The sequence below is a fragment of the Lucilia sericata genome, unplaced genomic scaffold (genome assembly GCF_015586225.1).
Source record: "Lucilia sericata isolate MDLA Ls3-8-SP2 unplaced genomic scaffold, ASM1558622v1 Contig000199F_arrow, whole genome shotgun sequence".
NCBI lineage: Eukaryota > Metazoa > Arthropoda > Insecta > Diptera > Calliphoridae > Lucilia > Lucilia sericata.
This window is the reverse complement of record NW_023994227.1, coordinates 504,856-527,828: the sequence shown is the minus strand read 5'-3', so window position 1 is coordinate 527,828 and position 22,973 is coordinate 504,856. Positions and strand designations below refer to the sequence as shown.

The window sequence follows — 22,973 nt, the reverse complement described above, 5'->3', positions numbered from 1 at the left end:
GATATGGCTAGTGAATTACATGTGTGGACAACAGTCATTCGAGGAGTTTAGGAACCAGAGATCAAAGTCTCATAGAATTAAATAGGGAGTTCCCCAAGATGGAGTCCTTTCGCCGATCCTGTTTAATTTATATATGTCTAAACACCCCGGACGGCGTCCAATATCAAAACTTCCGACGGTACATTACCACAAAATACTTGGTGTCACATTCGATATCCTTCTTATGTCCTCCGCTCACACCACTGCAATATGCAACTAAATGCGAAGTACTCAAGGTACTCAAGTCTCTAGCCGGCAGCACTTGAAGAATGATAAAGAAACTTTGTTAACTACCTAACAAACGGTTGTCTGGTCAGTGGTAAACTACGCAGCGCCAGTGTGGACTCCGAAAATTAGCGTCGCCCTTTGAACAGTAACAGGCTTTTGGTTATGGAACATAACACCATGCTATCAAAGCAGTTCCTAACGGGATATCAACGGAGGGGCCACCCGAACCACCATCTAACCGAGTGTATGGTAGTCTATTGACTGGCCGATGGACACATCTATGAACATGTCTACTGACTAGTCTATGGAATAGTCTGTTGACTCATCTATGGACTAGTCTGTTGACAAGTCTATGGCCTAGTCTGTTGACAAGTCTGTGGACTAAGCTATTGACTAGTCTATTAGCTAGTTTGTGGACTATTGAGAAATCTATGAACTAGCCTATATACTATTTTATTGACTGATTTTGACAAGTTTATTGACTTGTCTATTGATTAGACTATTGACTAGTCTATTAATTACTCCATTGAATTGTCTGTGGACTATTATGCTGACTAGTCTATTGATAAGTATATGGACCGGACTATTAACTAGTCTATTGACGAATCTGTGAACTAGTCTATTGACTCATCTATGGATTTGGATATTGAATAGTCTCTGTACTAGTCTATTGACAATACTATGATGAGCATATTTGGGAAAATATTGTGCACATTCTGAATTGGTTTTCTGTATAATATAAAAATTATGATTTAAACTTAAAATTTTCTTTACAGGTGTTGGTGCCAAGGACTCTTTAACCGTTACACCATACTTGTTAGCGTGGCCCATACGCTATCGCGTCTTCTAACAGATAAATCACTACTAAAAGATAGCAATCTCAATATACTCTTTGTCATCTTTAATGGGGAATCCTACGATTACATTGGCTCTCAAAGATTTGTATACGATTTGGAGAATAAAGATTTTCCCAAGGCCACCACCTATACCACACCCATTACTTTTGATAATATAGAATTTGTTTTGGATTTAGGAAACATTCGATGAAATGTCAAGCATTAAATTACACACTATAAGTGAATTTCCTTATGCCAAAATGATACTACGCAAATTACAGCACTATGCCACCACACCGAAATATGATTTCAATATAAATTTCGAAAATTCTATAGGCTATCAAATGCCACCTACATCGGCTCAATCATTTTTGAGAAAAAATCTTTCCTTTCCGGCAGCCATCTTAAATGCACCACCCACTAATCGTTTCTATCATTCGGTCTATGATGATGGTGTAAATTTGAAATATAATTACACGAATACTTCACTGGATTATACGCAATTAATGGGTAGAGAAGATGCTTTAAAATATTTCAAAACCGATGATATACAAATGAAAATACGTAATGTATCGGCAATTATAGCCATGGCCTTGTATGAAACTTTGACGGGGAAAGAGTATGTAGACGATAAATTTCCCAGTCCAGTATTGATTGATGAAATACTTTATTGTTTTGTTAAATCACAAAATTGTCCATTATTTTTTGCGGCCTCTAAGCCGAATAGTTTTAAAAAGTTGCCTTTAATAGCACCAAATCGGTAAGTATATAAATATTAACTGATGTTTATGAGAAATTTAAAACTTGTCTTGATATAATGTGTTTTTTTTTAAATATTTCTAGTTACATTAGTGTCAATCGTGATAGTCAGGAAGCCACTATTTGGACTTATCGCATAATGGGCTATTTATTGTCACAAAAACTTCCTAATGTAGCCAAAGAAAATTGCACCTATTTACCCAGATACTGGTTTGCTGGCTTTAATAAACTGGGAGAATGTGGTATAACCACACAAAATTATTCTTTAGCTTTAAGTCCAGCATTTATAATAGAAGGTAATGGACAAAATGAACATTTGCCTAAACATTTTATATTTTAAAAACTTTTTAATTTTTTTATATATTTTTTTTTAGATTACAATTGGACTTCGGGTGAATACTCCACCTGGTCCGAATCCACTTGGAGTTCTTTAAGTTCTCGTTTATTTTTACGTCCTTCACGTATTCATGAAATTGTAACATTAACCATTGGTTTTGTGGTGTTAATCTTTTCGTTTTGTTTGGTTTATATTATAAGTACAAGATCAGAAGTTCTATTCGAAGATCCTGGACCGAATGCTAGTACTGATGCGTAAGATTTATATGAATTATATTTTATGATTTTTATCTTTACTAATATTTATTTTTTTAGAATATTTGGTTTGGAAACTTAATTTATTTTGTTTAAAAATTAAAAGATTTAAAAAAAGTTTTATATTTTTGCAAATACCTTTTGAATTGAAACTTTAAAGGGAATTGAAGACTCAAGCAATGATTTAGGAAGCTTGATTCTTTAAAGCTTTTAAGAAGATCAGTTAATTTTAAGGATTAATAAAAATATACTTTCAATTTTGTTTTGGGCCCAACTTTATTACATTTTCAAATTTCGAACTTAAATATTTTGAATGGAATTTTAAAATTTTTATGAATTTTAAAGTATTTTCAAAGAAGTTTCAGTATATATGCTCTTTGAGTTATGTTCGAAAATTTCAAAAGCTTAAAAAAGTCTTTTAAAGCTTATTTTTGGATTTCAAAAGGCTAAGAAAGCTTCTATAATCCGAAAAGGTCAAGTTCTTTTAAAATCTTGCTAAACTATTGCTGTTTACAGAAATTTTGGTTTAAGGGTGATTAAAAATTTATTAAAAATTTATATTTTTGTGTATTTTTACTAAGCTACTAATAAATTTATATGTGTATTTCTAAACACTGCCTAATCAATTAATCATAAATTTGTTTTAACAAACAAATATTTAAACTTTATAAAGCACAGCTGTAGTAATTAAAAAAGTATTTAGACATTGCTTTATTTTCTTTAACAGATTACCTTAGCTAGTATATAAAATTTTATTTTAATTAAACGTTATTTATTTCCTGTTTAACTTAATTTTTTTTTAAATTTATGTCTAAAATGTTTATAATTTTTTATAGGTTAACCCCACCTACGGCTTGTTAATGCCTTAAACAATTAAAGAACACAATACACACTGCACTACAACAACAACAACTACTACTACTAAGCAAAACTTTAATTATAATTTTTTTTATAGCAATACTTATTATAACAAAAAAAATTATTGAGCTAAAGTTTTTATTTTTATTACAAATACATTTGTTTTTTACTTAAAGCGAATAATTGTTTTTGTTTAATACACAAAGTTTAAAGAAAATTTTGAGAATTTTGATCAAAAGAAACTGTGTCTAACATTAACTGATTTAGTATTTCCTAAAAACATTCAGATTTATTTACATTATTTATCAAATTTCTTTGTGTATTAAATTCCTCCCTCTCTCACATGACAATTGGTATTGATTTTATTTTATTGAAATTTCTTGAAATCACTGAAAAGTTAATTATTTCACTTTGTTTTCGTTTATCTCACTCACATACAATCCATCCTATTTGATATTTTAATAATAATTATTTTTTTTTTTTTATAAACTAAACTTCTATAATAATAAGAGTATTTGAAAAACTATTCAATCTATTTAATTAAATTTTAAAAGATGATCATCTTTGATCTGAAAAATTAAACTCTACAAACTACTCTTTAAACTATAGTGTCGACGTTTGACAAAGATAACAGTCAACTATAGTCTAGATCATAGACTAGTATATAGACCATACTATAGACTACACTATAGTCAATACATAGACTAGACTTAGGCTGTAGACTAGACTATAAACTTTACTATAGACTTGACTATAGACTATACTAAGACTATACTGCAGACTATACTATAGACTAGATTGTAGACTAGACTTGAGTATTGACTAGACTATAGACTTCATATAGAGTAGACTGTGGACTTGACTATAGAGTAGACCATAGTCTATAGAGCAGGCATTAGAGTAGATAATAGACTAGACTGTAGACTTGACTATGAACTAGACTACAGACACTGTAGACTCCAGTGTATTCTACACTGTAGAGTAGATTAGACAGTAGACTAGACTATAGATTAGACTAGACTACAGACACTGTAGACTCCAGTGTATTCTACACTGTAGAGTAGATTAGACAGTAGACTAGACTATAGATTAGACTATAGGCTATGCTATCGACTTGACTATAGTCTAGTCTATTATCTAGTCAATAGTGTAGAGTAGTCTACACTAGAATATGGATTAGACAATAGACTGTACTATAGACTAGACTATAGGCTAGACTATTGACTAGAGTGTAGACTAGACTAGACCAGAGACTAGAGTATAGACTAGACTATAGACTAGAGTATAGACTAGACTATAGACTAGACTATAGACTAGACTAGACTAGACTATAGACTAGACTATAGACTAGACTATAGACTAGACAATAGACTAGACTATAGACTAGACTATAGACTAGACTGTAGACTAGACTATAGACTAGACTATAGACTAGACTATAGACTAGACTATAGACTCGACTATAGACTAGACTATAGAATAGACTATAGAATAGACTATAGACTAGACTATAGACTAGACTATAGACTAGACTATTGACTAGACTATAGACTAGACTGCATTTTAAAATAACAAACACAAAATTTGCCTAAAACAAATTGTCTAATTGTCAAATAAAAGAATTCAATATTTATGCGACATTAAACAATAAAAAATTATAGTCTAGTCTATACTCTAATCTATAGTCTAGTCTATACTCTAGTCTATAGTCTAGTCTATACTCTAGTCTATAGTCTAGCCTATAGTCTAGTCTATAGTACAGTCTATTGTCTAATCCATATTCTAGTGTAGACTAGATAATAGACTAGACTATAGACTAGACTATAGACTAGACTATAGACTAGACTATAGACTAGACTATAGACTAGACTATAGACTAGACTATAGACTAGACTATAGACTAGACTATAGACTAGACTATAGACTTGACTATAGACTAGACTATAGACTAGACTATAGACTAGACTATAGACTAGACTATAGACTAGACTATAGACTAGACTATAGACTAGACTATAGACTAGACTATAGACTAGACTATAGACTAGACTATAGACTAGACTATAGACTAGACTATAGACTAGACTATAGACTAGACTATAGACTAGACTATAGACTAGACTATAGACTAGACTATAGACTAGACTATAGACTAGACTATAGACTAGACTATAGACTCGACTATAGACTAGACTATAGAATAGACTATAGAATAGACTATAGACTAGACTATAGACTAGACTATAGACTAGACTATTGACTAGACTATAGACTAGACTGCATTTTAAAATAACAAACACAAAATTTGCCTAAAACAAATTGTCTAATTGTCAAATAAAAGAATTCAATATTTATGCGACATTAAACAATAAAAATTATAGTCTAGTCTATACTCTAATCTATAGTCTAGTCTATACTCTAGTCTATAGTCTAGTCTATACTCTAGTCTATAGTCTAGCCTATAGTCTAGTCTATAGTACAGTCTATTGTCTAATCCATATTCTAGTGTAGACTAGATAATAGACTAGACTATAGACTAGACTATAGACTAGACTATAGACTAGACTATAGACTAGACTATAGACTAGACTATAGACTAGACTATAGACTAGACTATAGACTAGACTATAGACTAGACTATAGACTAGACTATAGACTAGACTATAGACTAGACTATAGACTAGACTATAGACTAGACTATAGACTAGACTATAGACTAGACTATAGACTAGACTATAGACTAGACTATAGACTAGACTATAGACTAGACTATAGACTAGACTATAGACTAGACTATAGACTAGACTATAGACTAGATAGACTAGAATATAGACTAGACTTAGACTAGGACTATAGCTAGACTATAGTCTAGACTATTGACTAGACTAGACTATAGACTAGACTAAAACTATAGACTAGAGTGGACTATAGACTAGACTGGACTATAGACTATACTATAGACCAGACTATAGACTAGACTAGACTAAAGACTAGACTAAGACTAGACTAAAGACTAGACTAAAGACTATACTAAAGACTTGACTATAGACTAGACGTTGGGTTATAGACTAAACTATATACTACAGATTAGACTACAGTTTAAAGGGTGTATAAAATCGGATAAAATGCAAAAACAATTTATTGCGGTTGAATAGTTTTTAAAAAATGTTGTATTCGTAAATGTAATTACATTATAATACTGCAACGTAATAAGAAACTTTTGGCAACAGTACTCTAAGGTCTAAGGTTTTTAACAGAAGATATTTGATTAAAAATTTTGCTAATTTTTATATATTCAAGAAGTTGCAGATGCTAAATACGAATGTTTACGAATACTACTTTAAATAATAATATTTAAACAAAATTATTTATAAAACAAGCTAAAAAAAAAGACATTTTTCTATTAGACATTATATAAAAACAACATTTAAATATATTTTGTTATAATTGTATTATAGTAAAACAAATAACTAAAATGTATAATTAATACATAAATCATAATTTTACAAATTTTTTGTTCAACTCAATTAATTAATTTGTAAATATAGACATTATTTATTAAGAAAGTTTTATGGCAAAAATTATTATTAATATTTTTTTTTAATTAATTAAATGTTATACAAAAAAATATAAAAATGAGAAAAACAAATTAAAAATTGTAGAACACAGCATTTAGTATTTATTATAAACAGCAGGAATAAAAGAATTAAATATTAAAACACATTTATTTTTTAAATTTTTTGCATATGTATCTATTGAAAAAAAAAAACAAACAAAATTTATAATTATTAAAACAACAATAAATGTATTTTATACACCCAATTATAAAAGTCTTTTTAAAATAACAAACACAAAATTTGCCTAAAACAAATTGTCTAATTGTCAAATAAAAGAATTCAATATTTATGCGACATTAAACAATAAAAAATTATACTAAAATAACAACAATTTATTAATTAATAATATGTAACTATAGAACTATGTATGTATTCAAATACAATTTAACTCTTTTTTTATATATAAAAAAAATAAACAATTCAATAAACTGTAACAATAATTTAGAAAAGCCAAATAAAAAAAGATACGTAAACTCAAACGAAAATTAAAAAGTATTTTTGTTTTCTTTATATATATTTAAATTAAATACAGACAAAACGTGTGAGAAATTATTGACAAATTAAGATAAATATTTGTAGAGCATTGGGGGAGTTATTAAAGGAGATTAAAAAATTGAAATTAAATAAAAAATTAAAAAAAAAAAAATATTTTGTTAATGAAATTAATTATTAAAATTGCATGAACTGAAATCTATAAGAAATACTTTCTGAAATATGATATAAATAATTTTTTGATATCGGTCCTTAAATATATAAATTTGTAATGAAATCTTGCATAAAACGTTTCACTCCGATGCCCTTTCGATATTAAAGGAGATTAAAAAATTGAAATTAAATAAAAAATTAAAAAAAAAATATTTTGTTAATGAAATTGCTTAATTATTAAAATTGCATGAACAGAAATCTATAAGAAATACTTTCTGAAATATGATATAAATAATTTTTTGGTATCGGTCCTTAAATATATAAATTTGTAATGAAATCTTGCATAAAACGTTTCACTCCGAAGCCCTTTTCGATTGTATGGGGGATAGGAGATATAATAGACGGATTTAAACCATTTGGAAAAGAATTTGTCCTTGTGTCAAGAGAAGAGAATGTGTACATACAGACGAACATATTCTGATCGACTCAGAAGTTGATTCTGAGATGATTGGTATACTTTAAGCTGGATGTAGAGCTAATATTTTTAGGTGTTATAAACATCTATTACCCAACCTCCCCGTTCCCGACGACCCGAGTCATACTCGGACAAAGATTGTCAACCTAGCGACAGCTGTATCAACCGAAAGAATTTTCCCCAGGAAAGAACTATCGGCCACAGTTACAACAACAACAACAACCCACCCTCCCCACTATAGTTATGTAGTTTAAAACTAATTAATTAAAAAAAAAAACGAAAATATAAGATTCAGATTTAACTTTTCTTATAAAAACAAAATAATTTCTAACCCACAGTACTTTTATAAACACTTTACAACACTAATATTTACTCTTCAAATTCCCTACACTTACCAACACTAAAATTTATGCAAACAATTATCAACTATTGTTTTGTTTTTGTTTTGCACTTTTAATTCCAGACAGAATTACTAATGAAAAATCATGACTGCTCTAGGAAAAACTAAATAAATTTCCAAAAATAATGCAAAAATTTACGGAAAAGGTGCACAGTGAACGGGAAAAACCAGAAGTGGTGTGGATTAAACGTGAAGATTTGGAAGAGCCTGCCGACAAAACGGAAACGGAAGTTAGGCGAGGTAAACAAATACCCATTGTTTATAGTAAACAATATGGAGTAAATTTTGCTAAATTGGAAAAACTACATCCGTTTGATGCCCAAAAAGGCAAGAATATAGCCAAGGTAGGTATTTAAATGCTATAAAAACAGATTTTTATATTTAAATTTATAAATCTATGGCAGATTTTATTGGAAACCCAGGTTATAAAGGGTAGATTCTATGAACCTGAGGAAATTACACACGAAGAACTATTAAAGGTACACAAACTGAAATATTTAAATAGTTTAAAATGGAGTTTGAATGTGGCCAAAATAGCGGAAATACCGATTTTATTATTTGTACCCAATTGTTGTGTCCAGCGGGGCTATTTGAAACCCATGCGTTTTCAAACTGCAGGCTCTATAATGGCAGGCAAATTGGCTTTACAATACGGTTGGTCTATTAATTTGGGTGGTGGTTTTCATCATTGTTGTTCCTATAAAGGTGGAGGTTTTTGTCCTTATGCCGATATTACTCTAATGATACAACGCATTTTCGCAGAGGAACGTTATATAGAACAGATTATGATTGTAGATTTAGATGCACATCAGGGCAATGGCCATGAACGAGACTTTATGAATAATGCTTATGTTTATATATTGGATATGTATAATTTTCGTATATATCCCAAGGATCATGAGGCTAAACTGGCCATACGTTATGCCGTGGAATTGCAGCCAAGAACAAATAATCGAGAGTATTTGAGAAAGCTGAGAAAGTAAAGAATATTGTTTTACAATAATTAAATAATTTACACTTAAATGTCTTTATTTCAGAGGTTTAAATTATGCCCTTGAGGAGTTTCATCCCCAACTAGTGGTTTATAATGCTGGTACAGATATTTTAGAGGGAGATCCTTTGGGCTATTTGTCCATAACACCAGAGGTATTTACATATTGTATATTTTGTATGAAATCGTTATTTCTTATGAAACATTTTTAGGGCGTCATCGAACGTGATGAATTTGTTTTTGCCACTTGTCGTTCGCGCAATATACCCATTGTCATGCTTTTAAGTGGTGGCTATTTGAAGGCCTCCGCCAAAGTTATAGCTGATTCTATTTTGAATTTAAAACAAAAAGGTTTGTTGCATTAAAGGAAAACGTTTTGGGAAGTTTATTATTTAATGTCCTTGTAAAGGAATTGTTTTAAGAATGTTTGTACCTAAAATTGAAAATTGTGTACCTAAAAGGAATTGTCTGAAATTTAAAAATAAAAAAAACTTTGTCTTCTAATAAAATCGTAGAAAATGGAAACAAAAATATAGTATATGTATAAAAATGCCTAACGTTTTCTTTTCAATAGACTAGACAATATGTGTGATTCCGTAATATTCTGTTTTTCCAATTTTAGTCAAAAACATCTTAAGAAACATATATTATTCAAAAAACAACGAAATATCTTGAAATTTGAGTACGGGAATGATTTACTATAAACACTTGCAATCCACACGAGTACAGGAATATACATATGTACATTAGGGCGGCACCGTCTCTATGAAGAAAAATTAAGGTACTTGTGTTTACATCAAAAATGAAAACTCTATTTAATGATATCATTTATGAAAATTTGTGTTCTGGGGTTAATATATGGTGAGCTGGGTTAAAATATAAAGTATATGTATGTATATCATGTGAAAGGCTTTTGGACTTTTAAAAACGTTTCATATGATACCATTATTGCGTATAGTTGCTAGAAATGACATTAGAAACTTCCATTTTGGGGCCTCCCTAATGTACTTAGAGCAGTCGATAAACTTCTCAATAGATTTGTCCACAGAATTGTACATAGACTAATCAATATACTAGTGTATATAGTGGTAAATTATTTCATAGATTAATAGACTAATTAATAGAACCTGCATAGACTTACATACTCCATAGGTTAGTCAGAAAACTAGTCAATAGATAAAAACTCTGAAAAGTATTTTAGTTCCTTTTTGTTAGTTGAATTTTCCACGCTTGTCTTCAAAAATATTATCTAAAACATCATTAAGTAGACGCCTTAGACACCCCTGCGCCATTAATTCAAAAACATTATCTAAAATATCATTAAGTATACGCCATAGACAACCCTGCGCCATTATTTATTATAGGCTTAAAATCAAACACCCCTTAAAATAAAAATCATACCGCATTCTTATCACCGGCACTGCATTGTTTACAAATGATTTTCAAAACGTTTTCCAACACTTTTCCCACTATAAAATATTTGCACAAACAGACAAACAAACTAAACCAAACAGCTGTCATATCGATTTGGAATAACCTGACATTTGACAAACACACACACACAGCCGCCACAAGTAGACAACAGACAAACACTGCTATTTTGCATTCATTTATTATTTTTGTTTTTACAATTGCTTAAACAAAACAAAACAATAACAAAAAGCCAAACAAACAAATAAAAAACAAAACACCCGCAATAATAAAGTCATAAAAAGACGTTAGAATAAAACAAAAATCATATAAAAATTATTAAAACCAAAAGATCTACCTCATTTTTAGTAAAATTATTAATTAAAACAGTACAAAAGAAAAATCAGTGAAATCTACAAAAGAAACGTCAAAGTAAAAATTTACCATCAAAACGACACAACAAGAAAAGAAAAGCCAATGAAAAATTTGGAAAAATTTGCGCGGAAATTGTTATGGAAATTATTTGCCAATATCTAAATAAAATGTAACGTATTTAAATTAAGTGTATGAGTGAGTGAGTGATGATAAAAAGAGAGAGTAACTGAACGATATATGATTTATTTCTGTGATGTATTAATTAAAACGTCATATTGTTAATGTTGTTGGGGTAGGAGTTCATTGTTTATATCAGTAGTTTATATGTGTGTGTGTGTATGTTGGGCCTTTAAGTATATGAATGAGTAAGTAGCTGGGTGTGAGAGAATTTATTTTATTTTTATTATTATTTTTTGTTATCATTAAATTTAACGGTTATTGTAACTACTGATTAATTAAATATTGGTTGGGGGTAAATATGTATATTACTTTTAAAGTTTCCAAATGAAAAATATAAGTCATTTAGATTAATAGCTGAGATAGTTTAATAAGTACAAAGTTTTCTATATATTTCCAACAAATGTTTGTTGTGTACAATTCCATTCACATTCTAACACGTTCCCAACTTTCTAGCCACTACTCTTAGCGTAATACAAGTGTGAATGTGTGTTCGAGTATGCAGTGACCTTGTATGTAACCTTTACTGTTGTTGGTTGTCGTTGTCGTCTATTTGGCTTGGAAAATAATTTGATTTAGCCAATATTAATTAAATTTTTCTAATGCAGCAGTTGAATGGCAAATTGTATGATATTGTCAATTGCAATGACTAAGATCTCGTGCAGCTATCAATTAATTTAAAAGTCAATGGTTTTGTTTGTTTATTTTATAATTTTAGTTAATTACAAATAGGCGGTTTAAGAAGTACATACATAAATAAGAAAATTAATAATAATTTAATTTAAAATGGCCATTACATTTTATACAATAAAAATATTTAAAGAAGTATCACCATCTCAGGGTGGCTCCTTTTGTATTGAAGAAAAATAAGGTATTCATGTTTCCATCGATAATTAGAGCTTGATTCATTTTAAGTTAACGTTTCTCAAAATTTTGGTCCAATATTTAGTGAATTAGATCAAAGGATAAAAATCATCAACTTCCATTTTGGGGCCACCCTAATCTATATACATATTTGGAAGGACTTGCCACTAAACCGGCTTTTTACCCATCAAGCATCCATCGTTAACAATAGAACTGAATTACTGAAAACACTGTTTAACAAATCATTTGTATATAAAAACCATCAAATGTGTTAAATTTCTCTCAGTGTCTTTTAATATTAAGTGTTAGTAATAGTTATACAATTAATCCATCCTACCGCAATAAAAATTGTACACACTTTTCTTAAAAACAAAACTTGATAACAAAAATTAAAAAGTATTATTTACCCTAAACACTTCTAGACATTTTACCGTAAATATAACTCAAAATAAAACAAACAGAATTTCCATAAATTCTTAAAACTTTGCCGCAATTTAAATTATCAAGATTTAAGTAATAAAAATAGTAGTAGTATTAAACAAATTTGAATTTATAAATTATTAACACTCGTACTAAGTGATTACGAGTATTTGTTTAAAGATTCGCTTTGAGAAAAAAGTGAAAAAAAAAATTTAAATATAAACTATGTTATGCTGACTGATACTGATAACTAACTAGTAAAGAGATTTGTTTATTCTACCGGATCTTGTTTTGGGGGAGGGGAAGGCGTATAAATAAATGATACTTGTTTAAACACCCACAACAAATTTTGCCTACCTGCCTGCAAACACGACTAGAGTGGAACAATAATTTGTCACCTACAATTGTGTCGTCATTAGTGTACATGCTATGTGGTGGCAGCAATAAATAAATAGAGAAACAAGTGGAAATACAAATCACAACATCATAAATGAATTTAAAATCTTGTGGGTACATTTTATTAGTTGAAATTCAATTGAGTGTAAGTATGTGTCGTTGTTTGTGATGCCACAAGATGCGCATGCCGGTAAAAAAAACGCATAGGGGCTGCATAAATCAGGGTTACAGTGAATTTGAAAGGGCGCTACTTTTTTAATAATTATTATTAAACTCAACGTTCGTAAGCTTTAAATCAGTATTAAATTTATTCGAAATTTTTCATAAAATATTTAAAATCAAATTTTATTCGCAAGTCAAGTTTCTCTTTAGGTTTGATAACACAGACAAACAAAATTTGGAAATGGTCGGAACGCGGAGACCAAATGATGCTTTTTTAAAGAATCCGGTCAAATCCGGCCGGAATTTCTCATCTTAAAAAAATTTGTTTTTCCAATCTCAAAGACCCATTATTTCTAAAATTTGATATGATGGAGCAATGAAGTTTTCGTTAGTTAGTATTTAGTTAGTTAGTTAGCTAGCTAGTTAGTTAGTTAGTTAGTTAGTTAGTAAGTTAGTTAGTTAGTAGTTAGTTAGTTAGTTAGTTAGTTAGTTAGTAGTAGTTAGTAGTAGTTAGTTAGTTAGTTAGTTAGTTAGTTAGTTAGTTAGTTAGTTAGTTAGTTAGTTAGTTAGTTAGTTAGTTAGTTAGTTAGTTAGTTAGTTAGTTAGTTAGTTAGTTAGTTAGTTAGTAGTTAGTTAGTTAGTTAGTTAGTTAGTTAGTTAGTAGTAGTTAGTTAGTTAGTTAGTTAGTTAGTAGTTAGTTAGTTAGTTAGTTAGTTAGTTAGTAGTTAGTTAGTTAGTAGTTAGTTAGTTAGTTAGTTAGTAGTTAGTTAGTTAGTTAGTTAGTTAGTTAGTTAGTTAGTAGTTAGTTAGTTAGTTAGTTAGTTAGTTAGTTAGTTAGTTAGTTAGTTAGTTAGTTAGTAGTTAGTTAGTTAGTAGTTAGTTAGTTAGTTAGTTAGTTAGTTAGTTAGTTAGTTAGTTAGTTAGTTAGTTGTTAGTTAGTTAGTTAGTTAGTTAGTAGTTAGTTAGTTAGTTAGTTAGTTAGTTAGTTAGTTAGTTAGTTAGTTAGTTAGTTAGTTAGTTAGTTAGTTAGTTAGTTAGTTAGTTAGTTAGTTAGTTAGTTAGTTAGTTAGTTAGTTAGTTAGTTAGTTAGTTAGTTAGTTAGTTAGTTAGTTAGTTAGTTAGTTAGTTAGTTAGTTAGTTAGTTAGTTAGTTAGTTAGTAGTTAGTTAGTTAGTTAGTTAGTTAGTTAGTTAGTTAGTTAGTTAGTTAGTTAGTTAGTTAGTTAGTTAGTTAGTTAGTTAGTTAGTTAGTTAGTTAGTAGTAGTTAGTTAGTTAGTTATTAGTTAGTTAGTAGTATTCGGTCAAGTAGTCCACATATTGCGTATGTCTAGTTCACCTACTACTCTGCGACTTAGCTACCTTGTGGACTAGTACATCGAATATCTATGCATCACTTTATAGAATAGTCTATTGATGTGTCAATATACTAACCAAAAGACTAACCATGGTGCAGACTATTGCTAGACTGCGGACACGACTTATAAAATGTTTGCCTAGTTTTATGGTATAGTGCCTTGTAGGTGCATATTCCTTGGCCCACAATGATAACCTACTTAGTATTTTTTGGAATAAGTAGCTTCCACATTCAACAACATTATCATAAACTCTTAAACCGTTTGCACTTCTAAATAAAATAAATGTCATTGTAAATCAAAAATCTTTCTAAATAAAGGACAAAACCATTGAACAAACTAAATTGCAACTGTCAAACAGAAACTAGGGATCAATTAAAAACAAATAGAAACAGAAGGAGACCAATTTCTATTGCTATTAACAAGTGCAAACAATAAAAAAAAAAACAAATTAAATAAAAAAAGTATGTAATAAACTTAAAAAAGCAAAGAAATGATGATAATGATACTCTCGTAACAAGATGCAAATAGATAAAAATGTAAAAAATAAAATAAAAAAAATAAACATTTGGCTTTTGTTGTTCTGAGATGCAGTCAGTCCGTCAGTTAGTGTTATAAAGTTGGCTGTTTGTTAACAATCTGTTGCCACCATTGCATTCTGCGTTTGTAATAAAAAAAAATACATACAACACAAAGTATCACAATTTGAAAAATCAGTTGGTATCTACTAGATGCTACATTTTGGCCTCTATTGTATTTCTGTACTATTTATTGTTCATTTCAGTTCAGTTAAAATTGATAACAACAAAAATACAGACGACTGCTACTGCTGCAAGTGCAACAACTAAATATTTATTGTATGTATTTGCAACTGCACTTCTCAATTAAATTCTATTTTTTTAGTTTTAGTTTTTACAATTATTTTATATTCTATTTGATTTTTGTATACGGTTTAGAAAGTTTTTCTATTCTTTTTTTTCTATCCAACTAACAATTTTCATTCGTATTTAAAAATAACGTTCTTTTCATTTAAACAACTTAGTTTTCGAGTGGGTACCCAAACAGCAAGAACAACAAAAATTGTTAAACCAACTTCAACTCAAATAAAAACTCAAGATTACCAGCAGCAACAGCAAAATCTAAACCATCACCACCATCCCAAATACAAGATGCCCATTAATAAAGTTGTAATTTTACGTCACGGTGAGAGCGAATTTAACAAATTGAATTTATTTTGCGGTTGGCATGATGCACCACTAACGGAAAAAGGTAAAATAATTAAAAATTCTCACACAAACACACTTTAATTACTCACACGTGCTTATTTGATTTGGATTTTTTTTTTTTTGGAAGGTCTTGAAGATGCTTTAAAAATCGCCGTAACCGGTCTACGTCTTCATAATATGCAATTTGATTTCATTTACACTTCCCTGCTGCAAAGGGCCCATCAGACTGTCAATGTGATTAAAAGGAAATGAATTATGAGAATGTTCCCGTCATTTATGATTGGCGTTTGAATGAACGTCATTATGGTAATTTAACTGGATTTAATAAACGTCAAGTGGCCAATAAATATGGTGAAGAAAAGGTAAGTGAAATTTTGACAGACAAGTGTTTTTTATATTTCTATTCAATTTCATATAGAACTTACTACTTTGTAGACAATTTTCTATTAATTTTGTCTCGTCTAGTTTTCTATTAGACAAGGTTTCGATCAAACAGTTTTCTATAAAACAGTGCGTTTTCTAGACAGTTTTCTATATAAATTTTTCTAAACAGTTTCCTAAAGAATCTATTCTTTTCTATGAGTTTCCTTCAAAACAGAGTATATTTGAAGCAGTTTCCTATAGAACAGCGTTTTTGTAGACAGTTTTCTGTAGAACTGCTTGTACAAAATAAATTAGAAAACCTTTTCAAAACATTTTCCTACATAACAGTGTAATTTATAGAACATTGTATTTTCTAAACAGTTTTCTAAAGAACAGTGTTTTACTAGACTATTTTCCACAGAACAGTGTATTTTCTATACAGTTTTATAGAAAACTGAGTCTTTTCTATACAAATTTCCATAGAACAGTGTTTTTATATCAGTTTACTGTAAAACTGACGTTTCCAGACAATTAGGGGAATTGTTTTATATTTGAGATTAAAAAAATATATCAATAATTTTAATTTTCTAAAGAAAATCGATCGATAACTTGAATTTTCATAGAAAGACTAGACTATAGACTAGACTATAGACTAGATTATAGACTAGATTATAGACTAGACTATAGACTAGACTATAGACTAGACTATAGACTAGACTATAGACTAGACTATAGACTAGACTATAGACTAGACTATAGACTAGACTATAGACTAGACTATAGACTAGACTATAGACTAGACTATAGACTAGACTATAGACTAGACTATAGACTAGACTATAGACTAGACTATAGACTAGACTATAGACTAGACTATAGACTAGACTATAGACTAGACTATAGACTAGACTATAGACTAGACTATAGACTAGACTATAGACTAGACTATAGACTAGACTATAGACTAGACTATAGACTAGACTATAGACTAGACTATAGACTAGACTATAGACTAGACTATAGACTAGACTATAGACTAGACTATAGACTAGACTATAGACTAGACTATAGACTAGACTATAGACTAGACTATAGACTAGACTATAGACTAGACTATAGACTAGACTATAGACTAGACTATAGACTAGACTATAGACTAGACTATAGACTAGACTATAGACTAGACTATAGACTAGACTATAACTAGACTATAGACTAGACTATAGACTAGACTATAGACTAGACTATAGACTAGACTAGATAGACTAGACTACTATACTACTAGACTATAGACTAGACTAAGACTATAGAGACTAGACTATAGACTAGACTATAGACTAGACTATAGACTAGACTATAGACTAGACTATAGACTAGACTATACTATAGACTATAGACTAGACTAGACTAGACTAGACTAGACTATAGACTAGACTAGACTATAGACTAGACTAGACTATAGACTAGACTAGACTATAGACTAGACTAGACTATAGACTAGACTAGACTATAGACTAGACTAGACTAGACTAGACTAGACTAGACTAGACTAGACTAGACTAGACTATAGACTAGACTATAGACTAGACTAGACTATAGACTATAGACTAGACTAGACTAGACTATAGACTAGACTAGACTATACTAGACTATAGACTAGACTAGACTAGACTATAGACTAGAACTAGACTAGACTAGACTAGACTAGACTAGACTAGACTAGACTAGACTAGACTAGACTAGACTAGACTAGACTAGACTAGACTAGACTATAGACTAGACTATAGACCAGACTATAGACTAGACTAGACTAGACTATAGACTAGACTATAGACTAGACTATGACTAGACTATAGACTAGACTATAGACTAGACTATAGACTAGACTATAGACTAGACTATAGACTAGACTATAGACTAGACTATAGACTAGACTATAGACTAGACTATAGACTAGACTATAGACTAGACTATAGACTAGACTATAGACTAGACTATAGACTAGACTATAGACTAGACTATAGACTAGACTATAGACTAGACTATAGACTAGACTATAGACTAGACTATAGACTAGGCTATAGACTAGACTATAGACTAGACTATAGACTAGACTATAGACTAGACTATAGACTAGACTATAGACTAGACTATAGACTAGACTATAGACTAGACTATACTAGACTATAGACTAGACTATAGACTAGACTATAGACTAGACTATAGACTAGACTATAGACTAGACTATAGACTAGACTATAGACTAGACTATAGACTAGACTATAGACTAGACTATAGACTAGACTATAGACTAGACTATAGACTAGACTATAGACTAGACTATAGACTAGACTAGACTAGACTATAGACTAGACATAGACTAGACTATAGACTAGACTATAGACTAGACTATAGACTAGACTATAGACTAGACTATAGACTAGACTATAGACTAGACTATAGACTAGACTATAGACTAGACTATAGACTAGACTATAGACTAGACTATAGACTAGACTATAGACTAGACTATAGACTAGACTATAGACTAGACTATAGACTAGACTATAGACTAGACTATAGACTAGACTATAGACTAGACTATAGACTAGACTATAGACTAGACTATAGACTAGACTAGACTAGACTAGACTATAGACTAGACTATAGACTAGACTAGAGACTAGACTATAGACTAGACTATAGACTAGACTATAGACTAGACTATAGACTAGACTATAGACTAGACTATAGACTAGACTATAGACTAGACTATAGACTAGACTATAGACTAGACTATAGACTAGACTATAGACTAGACTATAGACTAGACTACTAGATAGACTAGACTAGACTATAGACTAGACTATAGACTAGACTATAGACTAGACTATAGACTAGACTATAGACTAGACTATAGACTAGACTATAGACTAGACTATAGACTAGACTATAGACTAGACTATAGACTAGACTATAGACTAGACTATAGACTAGACTATAGACTAGACTATAGACTAGACTATAGACTAGACTATAGACTAGACTATAGACTAGACTAGACTATAGACTATAGACTAGACTAGACTAGACTAGACTACTATAGACTAATATAGACTAGACTATAGACTAGACTAGACTATAGACTAGACTAGACTATAGACTAGACTAGACTATAGACTAGACTAGACTATAGACTAGACTAGACTAGACTAGACTAGACTAGACTAGACTAGACTAGACTAGACTAGACTAGACTAGACTAGACTATAGACTAGACTATAGACTAGACTAGACTATAGACTAGACTAGACTAGACTATAGACTAGACTAGACTATAGACTAGACTATAGACTAGACTAGACTAGACTATAGACTAGACTAGACTAGACTAGACTAGACTAGACTAGATAGACTAGACTAGACTAGACTAGACTAGACTAGACTAGACTAGACTAGACTAGACTAGACTAGACTAGACTAGACTAGACTAGACTATAGACTAGACTATAGACCAGACTATAGACTAGACTAGACTAGACTATAGACTAGACTATAGACTAGACTATAGACTAGACTATAGACTAGACTATAGACTAGACTATAGTAGATAGACTAGACTATAGACTATAGACTAGACTATAGACTAGACTATAGACTAGACTATAGACTAGACTATAGACTAGACTATAGACTAGACTATAGACTAGACTATAGACTAGACTATAGACTAGACTATAGACTAGACTATAGACTAGACTATAGACTAGACTATAGACTAGACTATAGACTAGACTATAGACTAGGCTATAGACTAGACTATAGACTAGACTATAGACTAGACTATAGACTAGACTATAGTCTAGACTATAGACTAGACTATAGACTAGACTATAGACTAGACTATAGACTAGACTATAGACTAGACTATAGACTAGACTATAGACTAGACTATAGACTAGACTATAGACTAGACTATAGACTAGACTATAGACTAGACTATAGACTAGACTATAGACTAGACTATAGACTAGACTATAGACTAGACTATAGACTAGACTATAGACTAGACTATAGACTAGACTATAGACTAGACTATAGACTAGACTATAGACTCTATATACTAGACTATAGACTAGACTATAGACTAGACTATAGACTAGACTATAGACTAGACTATAGACTAGACTATAGACTAGACTATAGACTAGACTATAGACTAGACTATAGACTAGACTATAGACTAGACTATAGACTAGACTATAGACTAGACTATAGACTAGACTATAGACTAGACTATAGACTAGACTATAGACTAGACTATAGACTAGACTATAGACTAGACTATAGACTAGACTATAGACTAGACTATAGACTAGACTATAGACTAGACTATAGACTAGACTATAGACTAGACTATAGACTAGACTATAGACTAGACTATAGACTAGACTATAGACTAGACTATAGACTAGACTATAGACTAGACTATAGACTAGACTATAGACTAGACTATAGACTAGACTATAGACTAGACTATAGACTAGACTATAGACTAGACTATAGACTAGACTATAGACTAGACTATAGACTAGACTATAGACTAGACTATAGACTAGACTATAGACTAGACTATAGACTAGACTATAGACTAGACTATAGACTAGACTATAGACTAGACTATAGACTAGACTATAGACTAGACTATAGACTAGACTATAGACTAGACTATAGACTAGACTATAGACTAGACTATAGACTAGACTATAGACTAGACTATAGACTAGACTATAGACTAGACTATAGACTAGACTATAGACTAGACTATAGACTAGACTATAGACTAGACTATAGACTAGACTATAGACTAGACTATAGACTAGACTATAGACTAGACTATAGACTAGACTATAGACTAGACTATAGACTAGACTATAGACTAGACTATAGACTAGACTATAGACTAGACTATAGACTAGACTATAGACTAGACTATAGACTAGACTATAGACTAGACTATAGACTAGACTATAGACTAGACTATAGACTAGACTATAGACTAGACTATAGACTAGACTATAGACTAGACTATAGACTAGACTATAGACTAGACTATAGACTAGACTATAGACTAGACTATAGACTAGACTATAGACTAGACTATAGACTAGACTATAGACTAGACTATAGACTAGACTATAGACTAGACTATAGACTAGACTAGACTATAGACTAGACTATAGACTAGACTATAGACTAGACTATAGACTAGACTATAGACTAGACTATAGACTAGACTATAGACTAGACTATAGACTAGACTATAGACTAGACTATAGACTAGACTATAGACTAGACTATAGACTAGACTATAGACTAGACTATAGACTAGACTATAGACTAGACTATAGACTATACTATAGACTAGACTAAAGACTATACTATAGACTAGACTATAGACTAGACTATAGACTAGACTATAGACTAGACTATAGACTATACTATAGACTAGACTATAGCCTAGATTATAGACTAGACTATATACTAGAGTATATAGTCGTTCTTTTTCAGACAGTTTTCTAATAAGAACAGCGTCTCTAATAAGAATTTTTCTGATCAATATATATCTATTTTCCTATTTCACAGGTACAAATCTGGCGTCGCTCATTTGATGTCTTACCCCCACCGATAACACCCGACAATCCCTATTACGATAAAATACGCAACAATCCTAAATTTAAAGATATACCAAAAGACCAATTTCCCGATAATGAATCACTAAAAACGCTAATGGTACGCACAGTACCACTGTGGGAAAATGAAATAATGCCAAAAGTATTAAAGGGACAAAAAGTGCTGATAGTGGCTCATGGAACGGTAGTAAGAGCTCTAATGAAATATATAGAAGGTAAAGAAAACAAAAATTAAATCGATTTTCTAGACTAATTAGAAAAATTAACTTATTTTCTCTTTAGATATAAGCGATGAGGATATAATGAAATTAAATATTCCCAATAGTGTACCCTGTGTCTATCAATACGACATGGAATTGGGCATGCGTGTGGATAATGTCCAGTATTTGGCTGATGACGATTATGTAAAAACGGAAAGCGCCAAAGTAGCTTCTATAGGCAATTAAATGAAACACACAAATAGAAGTAATCTAATATCTACAATAATACCAACGGACTGATATTTTACAAAAAAAAACAATTGTTTCATAGTTTAGATTTGTATTTGAGAAAATTATGAGGAATTTATGAAATTCTGTTTGGGGGTTTTGTAATACAAATTTTAAATGCGCATAAAATGTAATTATCATTAGAGTGTTTAATCTTTTTTTTTGTAAATTTATTATAAATAAAATTAATTTATTGTATACAAGAACGTTGATTTAACTTAAATTTTCTAAAACCAAGTGTCCTTTCAAGACAATCTTCGAATTCACAATAGGTTTGTTTTCGAAACCAAAAACGAAACTGTTACGACATACAACAATTCAACAATACGATGCTGATAGTGAATTGGACATTAGACAGTTTTCTATAGAACAGTATTTGTCCTGTCAGTTTTTTATAAAACAGTACCTTTTCTAAACAGTTTTCCTCAATGTAGTAGACATATTTCTGTTCCAGACAGTTTTTTATAGAGCATTGTGTTTTCTAGACAGTTTTCTATAGAAAATTATTTGTCCTGTCAGTTTTCTAAAGAACAATGTCTTTTAGATCAGATTCTTTTGTTTTCTAAGTTTTATGGAAGAGTGTCTTATAGAAATTTTATATAGAACAGT

At 30.4% G+C, this 22,973-nt stretch overlaps 3 protein-coding genes across 4 annotated transcripts; all 3 read left to right on the top strand.

Annotated features, from left to right (window-relative positions):
- Window positions 1-1,043: 1,043 nt before the first annotated feature.
- On the top strand, window positions 1,044-3,356 carry LOC119601909 (nicastrin-like; the record flags this gene model as incomplete). The annotated part of the gene is given in 6 exon segments (XM_037953150.1): window positions 1,044-1,067; window positions 1,070-1,302; window positions 1,304-1,863; window positions 1,947-2,158; window positions 2,237-2,453; window positions 3,290-3,356. Coding segments are annotated over 6 exon segments (1,271 nt in total), but the record flags the coding sequence as incomplete, so codon positions are not given.
- A 5,125-nt stretch (window positions 3,357-8,481) lies between these two features.
- Window positions 8,482-10,172, top strand: LOC119601918 (histone deacetylase 11-like). 2 transcript variants are annotated; one of them, XM_037953165.1, is made up of 5 exons: window positions 8,482-8,792; window positions 8,853-9,427; window positions 9,486-9,594; window positions 9,652-9,790; window positions 10,062-10,172. In XM_037953165.1, exons 1-5 carry the CDS (start codon window positions 8,574-8,576, stop codon window positions 10,112-10,114), a joined length of 1,095 nt encoding a protein of 364 aa, XP_037809093.1. In that variant the 5' UTR covers window positions 8,482-8,573; the 3' UTR covers window positions 10,115-10,172. The 2 variants fall into 2 exon arrangements, with proteins under 2 accessions (XP_037809093.1, XP_037809094.1); XM_037953166.1 differs by lacking the exon at window positions 10,062-10,172 and having other exon boundaries at window positions 9,652-9,972.
- A 1,022-nt stretch (window positions 10,173-11,194) lies between these two features.
- Window positions 11,195-22,562, top strand: LOC119601925 (2,3-bisphosphoglycerate-dependent phosphoglycerate mutase-like). Its single transcript, XM_037953175.1, is given in 6 exon segments — window positions 11,195-11,516; window positions 15,637-15,863; window positions 15,948-16,058; window positions 16,061-16,182; window positions 21,830-22,091; window positions 22,159-22,562. Coding segments are annotated over 6 exon segments (897 nt in total). The 5' UTR covers window positions 11,195-11,505; the 3' UTR covers window positions 22,323-22,562.
- The last annotated feature ends 411 nt before the right edge of the window (window positions 22,563-22,973 follow it).

Excerpts from the sequence above, each read along its gene's own strand:
- LOC119601918 (XM_037953165.1), top strand. The coding sequence starts at position 8,574 with ATGCAAAAATTTACGGAAAAGGTGCACAGTGAACGGGAAAAACCAGAA. Across the intron at positions 9,428-9,485 it reads TATTTGAGAAAGCTGAGAAA|AGGTTTAAATTATGCCCTTG; the intron begins GTAAAGAATATT and ends TCTTTATTTCAG. Across the intron at positions 9,791-10,061 it reads TTTGAATTTAAAACAAAAAG|TCAAAAACATCTTAAGAAAC; the intron begins GTTTGTTGCATT and ends TTCCAATTTTAG.